We start from the raw sequence: 8908 nt of genomic DNA, 5'->3' as shown, positions 1-8908 counted from the left end.
CTTGGAGAATTTTTAATTTCTTAACACATTACCGAAATCCTCCCGTACATGTAATTTTTTTTCCAAACCATAATAAATAATTACACATTCAACAACATTACCTGATTATCCACATTGTTTATTTAAGGTCCTTGCTATCCATTTGGAAAACATGCAAAACATCACGTTCAGAGATAATGAACAACTTGAAAACGTTGTCTCGAATGAATATGCGAAAGCCACTACTTTAACAGAATGGCTTGCAAATAATAATATTGATGCCATCAGACACCATCTACGCTATATTGATTACATTTCTAAATACCGATGGGTAAATAACGGAAAACGTTGGAAACGTAGACTCACGGTGAGAACAGCAGTTGTAGGTCGATTGATATACGTCCATCCATCTGCTGGTGAGATATTTTACCTCAGAATAATGTTGTCACATCAAAAAGGTTGTCATTCCTTCGAAGACATAAGAACCTTAGGTGGTGAATTATTTCCAACATTTCGAAGTGCGTGTGAGAAGCTAGGCTTACATGGAGATGACAATGAATGGTTCAATGCAATTGAAGAGGCTGCTGCATGGCAACTGCTGCTGATTTATGATCTTTGTTTACACATATGCTTTTATTTTGTGAGATCTCAAATCCCAAACAACTTTTTGAACAACACTGGAAGAAATTTGCTGACGACGTATCGTATACACAACACATAGTTAATGATGAGGACCAAATGCAGTACGTTCTATATGAAATTGAATTATTGTTACGTTCAAGAACGTCGGCAACTTCATTGTTAGCATTCGGGTTACCCATGCCAAAGGCAGAAATGCTGGCAACTTTAACAAATAGACTCCTCATGGAAGAGAAAAATTACGACATGAAAAAACTAACAAAAGACCATGAATCATACCATGCTACTCTTCACCCAGAACATAAGCTTATATATGAATATGTCATTACGAGTTTGACAAGGAACGAACAAGTTTTAGCGTTTGTATATGGACATGGTGGCACTGGAAAAACCTTTCTATGGACAACAATAATTTCTGCCCTACATTCTAAAGGGAAGATTGTTCTAGCAGTTGCTGCATCGGGTATTGCATCATTATAACTCCCTTGTGGTAGAATGGCTCATTCACGTTTCAAAATACCGTTAGATCTTACTGATACTTCGTTGTGTAATATAAACAAAAACACACAACTTGCCCAACTACTAATAGAAACAACACTCATAGTATGGGATGAAGCGCCAATGAATGATCGTAGGTGTTTCGAATCGTTAGACAAAATCATGAAAGATCTAACGGATTTTACTAATCAGCCATTCGGTCAAAAATCAATACTTCTAGGAGGGGATTTCCGTCAAACCCTTCCTGTTAAACGTAAAGCGTCAAAAATAGAAATCCTAAACTCTTCACTGCCGAGATCACATTTATGGAAATATTTCAAAGTTTACAAATTAACTGAAAACATGCGCTTACAAAGACCTGACATGGATACAAGGACTACGCATGACGTGGAAACATTCTCACAATCGTTACTTGCTGTTGGCAATGGAGAATTAGGCATCCCTGAAACTGATGGTCCATGTAATGCCAAGAAAATCGAAATACCGTCACAATACATCATCCAACCACATGTTTCAGCTGTCGAAGAACTAATCGAATTCATTTATGATAATTTTACTCTTCAAAACCCAACGGTACTAAATCTTTCCGAAAAAGCAATAATATGTCCAAAAAACAAAACAACCCATGAAATAAATATGATGATTCTAAAGAGGACTCCTGGAAATAGCAAAATTTACCTAAGTATAGACTCAATAGTCCCAAATGCCGGTTGCCATGGTGATCCCAGTTTTCTCTATCCACCTGAATGCGTAGACATGTTAAACTTCAATGGTATTCCACCACATCAACTGGAATTAAAGATCAATGCTCCCGTAATACTTATGCGTAACATCAGTCCAACTTTTGGCCTATGCAACGGAACACGATTGATAATTACACACCTTTTAAGTTTTATCAAGAGTCATTGAGGCATAGATGATGACTGGCACAACAATAGGACGTCGAGTTTATATACCTTGCATCAGTTTGACACATACAGATAATGAACTTTCGTTTACCTTGAAAAGGAAACAATTCCCAATAAAACTTCGCTACGCAATGACAATAAACAAGAATCAAGGTCAATCGCTAAAAAAAATTGGCATCTATCTTCCACAACCTGTTTTTGGCCATGGTCAACTCTACGTAGCACTATCAAGAGCAACATCTCCACAATCTATCAAAGTTCTAACTATTCCACAGCCAAATGAACCTGCAAACTTAACTAGAAACATAGTTTATTCGGACTTTTTATCAGAAATAGATAGTACTTTAAACCATAAATAAACTACCTCTATACCACAACTTATATCTATCGTGTTCACCATTCTTCATACTACTTTTTTCCACCATTTTCTTGCTCTCACAAGTACAAACTTCCAATTTTGGTCGTACTTCAGAATTTTGGCTTCTTATTCTACTCTTTTTATTATACTATGACTATGCCTTACAATTGAAAAGTTGATTATCTTACGAAATGTTTCAGGTATGTGCAACTTAAACCTTTTCCATGGCACCAAATGTTACTAACCTATCCATGTAGATCTTTTTTCAAAGCACTGAACATAATAAAGCAAACTGGAAGTATGCATTTAGAATTGTCAACTGTTAATGACATTCAAAACTTGAAGTCGATGGTTCTTAAGAATAAGGAGTTATTGTTTAATAAAAAAAACATTTCATGTAAATAACCGTTTCTAAATATCCGTTTTATGCTACTTACAGTTTTTCATAGATAATATATCTTTCTAATTATAGTAAACTTACTACATTTAATACAATACTATTACTATTTCCTACTACTCACTACTTTTTGCTCTATTTTCTATTTACACCCACATGTAAGCACTTTGCTTTTTTATCATATCTATATCAACATTTCTTGTTATTTACTTTTACATCATAACCATCTGATTAAAATATCAATATTAATGTTGCATCATGTGTTTCGTAAAGTGTAAAATGTATTGGATAGCAGACGTCAAACCCAACGAAGAACCCATACCACTGCAAATCAGGGTTATCAGAAAGTGGAAAGCACGCATAGGGGACAAAGAATTATGCTACCTGTTTGTAGACAGACATGTAAATATCCCATTATATGTATATATATATACATACTTATCTAACATACATGTACCAAGTTTACTATGAATCTATTACACGGAGACGCCATAGAGGCAACTGCAGACCCAAATAAAGAACCGACTTTGAACTCGAAAGTGAAAGAGAACCTATGCTATACCATAACCGGATACCTAGCGATCCCAGCCAGAGGCTTCAGAAAAGTCGTCCAACATGAAGCGTTTGTACATCTTGGCGACACAACCAATTTCAAACCTCTATGTGACTTAGACATCCCCTACTGCTTCTATGATTTTGCTACATATGAGATGCTTCCTATCAGAAAAACACACCCACAACCATTGGTTGGTAAGAACACATACTCATGATATACCTCAATTTCATGTGTCGCAAAGATACTAATAACAATTAATGTCAAAATCATTCGTTTATACACAGATTATATACGTCGTGTTGAGACAGTATCCCCTCCATTAATCCGATCAGGAAAGGCAATAAAAAAGTTAAAATACAATACCAATGGTCAGTAACCTTCAATTGCAGAATACCAAACGAAAATGATATTAATAAATTCACTAATATAACATCATGTCTTACAATTGGGAAAAAGTTATAGAAATCACTTTCTCGGATCAAACCGTTTTTGCATACAAAAAAGATGAAGCCGTCGGAAAACTCCTAGCAGTTACTGCTACACTGGTAATAGAATATCAAAGTACATAATAATTGTTTTTGCTTATTTTATTTTCCTCAACAAAAAATTACATTTCCTTACTTTAAGCAATTGCTTCTAACAGATAACTTGCAACTGGAATCCACAAAGGCAACATGTGCAGTTCTAAACCCACCAATCCGAAATTTACAAAGTTCCATTGAAAGGCAAACACATATCATTTACCTAAATAAAATTTAAATATCATGCAACCACAAAATATAAAACAGCATATTAATTTAAATATCATGCAACCACAGCATATAAAACAACATATTTAACTGACATAAAATATGTGCCTCTTTAATTGCAGATTCAATCAACTGAAACAACCATCAAATATACAACAGAGTCAACCAATGCTTCCCATTCGTGAAATACTAAACAAGTTTAACGAAGATTCAACGGTATAAGTTGATTTATTACTATTTTCTTACAACCTAACACTTCATTACTCCAATATTTTGAATAAAACATGTTTATTAAATGCAGCAAACCAGGTTTACTTGCACAGCAACCGTAACTGAAATCACATCGCACCATAGGTGGTATTATGTTACATGTCCACATTGTCCAAAGAAGTTATTCCTACAAAAAGCTGCAACCCCACGATTCGTTTGTGAAGGACACGGATATGTTCCCGAACCACATTTCATTTAAACTCCATTCCAACATGAAAATATATTTTTAAATTGTACTTTTTACTAACAACACACACCATTGTAACAATTTAAGTCTTAAAATCATCAGGTACTGCGTGAACGCAACAATTGCTGATGAAAGTTCGGATGCAAAGGCTATATTCTTCAATGAAGCCATGACACAAATGCTTTACAAAAATTGTCAAGACATGGTCATCACACATGGATATACAGATCCCGACACCGTTCCCCCGGAAATACTTCATATCCGAGGTAAAAGAACAACCTTCAAGATTGCTATGAAAAGAGATGGCACAATGGCAATTAAAAAAGCTATACCACAACCAACAATCGAACCTGTCACACTAAATCCCAAATCAACAGCAAAAAAACAAGTGCGTGTTTCGCAAGGTATATATGCTTATTTTATAGCTTTCTACTTCACACTACACAAAACACTTATTGAAAATACCTGTTGACGTATGCATAGAAGATGAGACCATGCATAAACAAAAGAAAAGGTGACAGGTAGGATATGAACTTTTTTGAGGCATACCAAAGGAGGCATTTTGGCAGGGAGAAGCAATACAGGATGGATATGTGCTCCTCAATCGTAAAACGCTAGAGGTTACAACAATGAAAAGAGGCAGCAACTTTTGTATGTAAAAAATGAAGGTAGCATGTAAAAAAATGAAGGTAGAAGCTCTTGTATATAAAACGTTAGGATAACTACATCCTGGAATTGCAATCGACAAATGTAATACCTCCGCTAACTAAGATTTTGTATATATTCAACATATTATTAAAGAATGTACATAGTTACCTTACATTTTATTGCTTACATATATTACTGCCGCAACTTGCAGCGGGTAAAATCCTAGCTTGAATATAAAGAACAAACTAATTAACAATATTATTATTAGTTATTTTATTATTATTATGATTATAATAATTATTTTTATTATTTATTGTTATTATATAATTTTCTAAATGTATACATATATCTATTCTATAAATGCATGTTTTTTTAACATGTCACACTCATTTAATTTGTGAAATGTTATTTTTTGGATATTTTGAATTAAAATTTTCACACATGTTATTTTATAGGTTTTTTTTTATTTTAAAAAATTGCAGTATTATGTAAAAATTATAACAAATGTAATAATAAGTAAATATTAATTTCACTAATGGAGTTACCTTATTATTTTAAAAATCTCAAATTAAAGCTCATTAGTTTATTTTGTTTGTTTATTTAAATTTAAAAGAATTTTTTTTTTTTAAATAATTCATTATTTTTCTTATTTTCTTATAAATCCAAAGTTATATATATATATATATATATATATATATATATATATATATATATATATATATATATATATATAACTCAGTTAATACATGGGTCTTACACCTAGTTTTTAAATATATAAATATATTTTTCACTACAAGAAAACCGGGTAATAGCAGCGACGTCTGTCGCCGCGAAAAATAGGGTCGTCGCCGCTAAAGGTATTAGCGGCGACATGTCACTGCAAAAACGTCGTTGCTAATAGTCAGTTAGTCGCAGCTAATGCGAAGACGTCCACGCTAAAACATCAATGCCGCTAATACTGTTCTGACGCCGCTAAAGACGTCGCCGCAGAAACTGTTTTCGTTTTTTTTTTTTTTTTTTTTGTTTATTTAATATTAAACTTATAAAAAAACATTATATCATTTATAAAATCTGGCAAAATTTTATAGAAATATTAACCCATACACAACCAAAAACAATAACATTTATAAAATATTAATACATCCAAAATATTAATCCATATAGCATTCTTCGAAACGAAACATTTCATAAACCCGAAAATTCCTACTCGTCATCATCACTCTCATCATTTCGTTCATTATTATTTGGTGGCGGCAATGAGCGAAACCACTCTTTCAATGCCGCAGAACACGTCGGGTCCTTTAGTAGCGTTTGTATCATTTCCAACTACAAAAAAACAAAATATATTAACAAATATCATAATGGTATTATACTTTCCAAAAATTACCAAAATAAAAAATAAAAAGATATCTAACTATAACCAACATAACATTATAGCATTCTACTTTTCAAAAATTACCAAACTACAACATATCAACATATCAAACCATAATCAACATACATTATAGCATCCTAATTTTTTTCATTTTACCATTATAGCATTATACTTTTCAACTTAAACTAAAAATTACCTGTGATTGTGGTGGTTCTTGTGTCATCGGTTGTTCCTGATCGTACATACACACAATGATAGGAGGTTTACGCCCAATGCCTCAAATATGTCGGCGTCGAACATCCAATATTCTTTCAAAACATTTTCTTATATCACTTGGTGTTAGACTGCTTGCTGCAAAAGAAGCTTGGGTTTGTTGATTGATCTCTTAGAGTAAATATAACATCCCGACTCCCAGGTATAATATTTAATTTATTTCATTCATTTTGTCAAAACAAATTGACGAGTTGGATCCCCCAACCCGCAGAGTAGAGAATATTATGGCCTCGTGAGTTTTAGAGTCTACTCAACGAGTCGGAGGACCCCGACTCGACGAGTAGGAGCTTAGTAAGAAAACCCTAATTTTCATGGTTTGTGTCTTATTTAAAGGACCTTAAGCCCTCATTTCCGCCACCCTTGTCACCATAACTGTAACATTTCGTTTATTAAATAAATCAATAATTCATAATACTTTAGCAAGGTGTTGGTCTCGGGGAGTTAATTGTACAATTTTAGAAGTTGGGGGGTTAAAAAATGAAAGTTCCGATGTGATTTATAAATATTTATGAGGGCAGAGACTTCTTAGTAAATTATTGGGACTTAATCGAATAGATTTTGGGAAACAAGGGATAGATGGTAAATTCCGGATTCAATTTGTGAAGATTCCTGAGGATATGGACTATTTGGTAAGTTTTGGACCTAAATTGTAATGAATTTATGGAATTAGGGGTTAAAAGGGAAATATTGGATTAAAATTGAAGAATATCTAGTGAGGAGGGACTGATCTTGTAAAAGTCCAAAATTTAATGAAATACGAGTTATACCCGGTGCTCTTGTCCATCACCATGTTACATTGTCTACCTTAACCCTAGCAAAAGACTTCAGCCGTCGTGAGTGAATTCCCAGCCGCCACCCATCCTTTCCTCGTTATTCCGATCAGAGGATGATGGTACCTGCTGCCCTATCGTTGTGCGGCGCCACACGCTACTATCGGAGACGAGATGTGTAGCCAAAAAGAGCCGCTGGAACCATCAAACGAAGTTGTGAACGTCGCTGCGAGTCATGGAAGACTGAAAACACTGGGTAAGTGAGCTGTAATCTAATTTCTCTTTTCTCCTTTATTCTTCCGGCGTTTGTGACTTGGGAAACACCATTGTCACCGTTGTTGGCCTCAGCCGACTGTTTCCATCGACCACGACGTTGCCGGCCGTCAAGGCGGTGGCTATTGGCTGCTGTTCTTGTCACATTTTGCATGTAATGTTGCTAAGATTTGGGGAGAACGTTTGCTGGAGGTTGATACACCACCACGGTAGCCAACCATGGTAGCTGCCATTTATTCCGTGTTTTGCCACCGCCAGCCACCGTGGGAGGTGGCTGTGGGTGTGTATTTGGGTGTATGCTTGAGTGTTTTCACTATTTTTCGGTATTTTGGAGGTAGTATGCGTATTTTTGTGACCGGAAAACCCACAACCACCATGAGGTGGTAGCCGCCGTTAAGGGTGCCATTGACCACCACTACCTGGGTGGTAGTGGGTGGTGCTTGGCATAGTGAACCCTAATTGGCCTAATGCTTAATCTGACTGGGCTGCTTTGTGATTAGGCTAGAAACCCTAATTAGGGTTTAGAAAACCCTAATTTTTGGTTTGTTAGTTTGGATTTTGCCGGGACCTGCGGTTGGATTGTTAAATTGATATTATGAATTATGTCTGACTTCATTGTATGAATGGCCTAGTGGAGTGATGGACTTAATGGTTTAAGTCCTTAATGGGTTAAGTAAGAAACACTTAACCCTAATCGTCATTTTATGTGAAAACCCTAATTTTGATTGGGCCTTGAATTAGGCCTTTCTATTGGGGTTTGGTGATTGGGCTATGGGTCATCCAAGAACAATCATGTGGACTATAATATTTAGATGGACTTTAGGATAAGGCCCATATGAGGGTTTGGGCCCAATTTGGAAAATTTGGCCATAGTTGGGCCATTAGTGGACTTTTATGGACCTATTTGGTATTAGGCCTTGGTGGGCCCATTGAGCTTGGGTTATTTCTGGACCGGATTGGTGGACCATATTTAGACCTAATATGTGAATGTTTGGGCTTAGATCCTAATGGGGTTAGTTGTGGGTTTG

At 35.1% G+C, this 8908-nt stretch overlaps 1 protein-coding gene across 1 annotated transcript; it reads left to right on the top strand.

The window, feature by feature from the left end:
* The first annotated feature begins 717 nt into the window (after positions 1–717).
* On the top strand, positions 718–1098 carry LOC145029518 (uncharacterized). The gene has a single exon (XM_078978030.1). It carries the CDS (start codon positions 718–720, stop codon positions 1096–1098), a length of 381 nt encoding a protein of 126 aa, XP_078834156.1.
* The last annotated feature ends 7810 nt before the right edge of the window (positions 1099–8908 follow it).

The sequence above is a fragment of the Lactuca saligna genome, chromosome 2, assembly GCF_052625555.1.
Source record: "Lactuca saligna cultivar CGN05327 chromosome 2, ASM5262555v1, whole genome shotgun sequence".
In the NCBI taxonomy this organism is placed as follows: domain Eukaryota; kingdom Viridiplantae; phylum Streptophyta; class Magnoliopsida; order Asterales; family Asteraceae; genus Lactuca; species Lactuca saligna.
Note: the sequence above shows the minus strand (reverse complement) of the source record. Positions and strands in the feature narration are given on the sequence as shown.

What these genes read in the sequence shown, in the direction of transcription:
- LOC145029518 (XM_078978030.1), top strand. Translation starts at nt 718, where the DNA reads ATGCAGTACGTTCTATATGAAATTGAATTATTGTTACGTTCAAGAACG.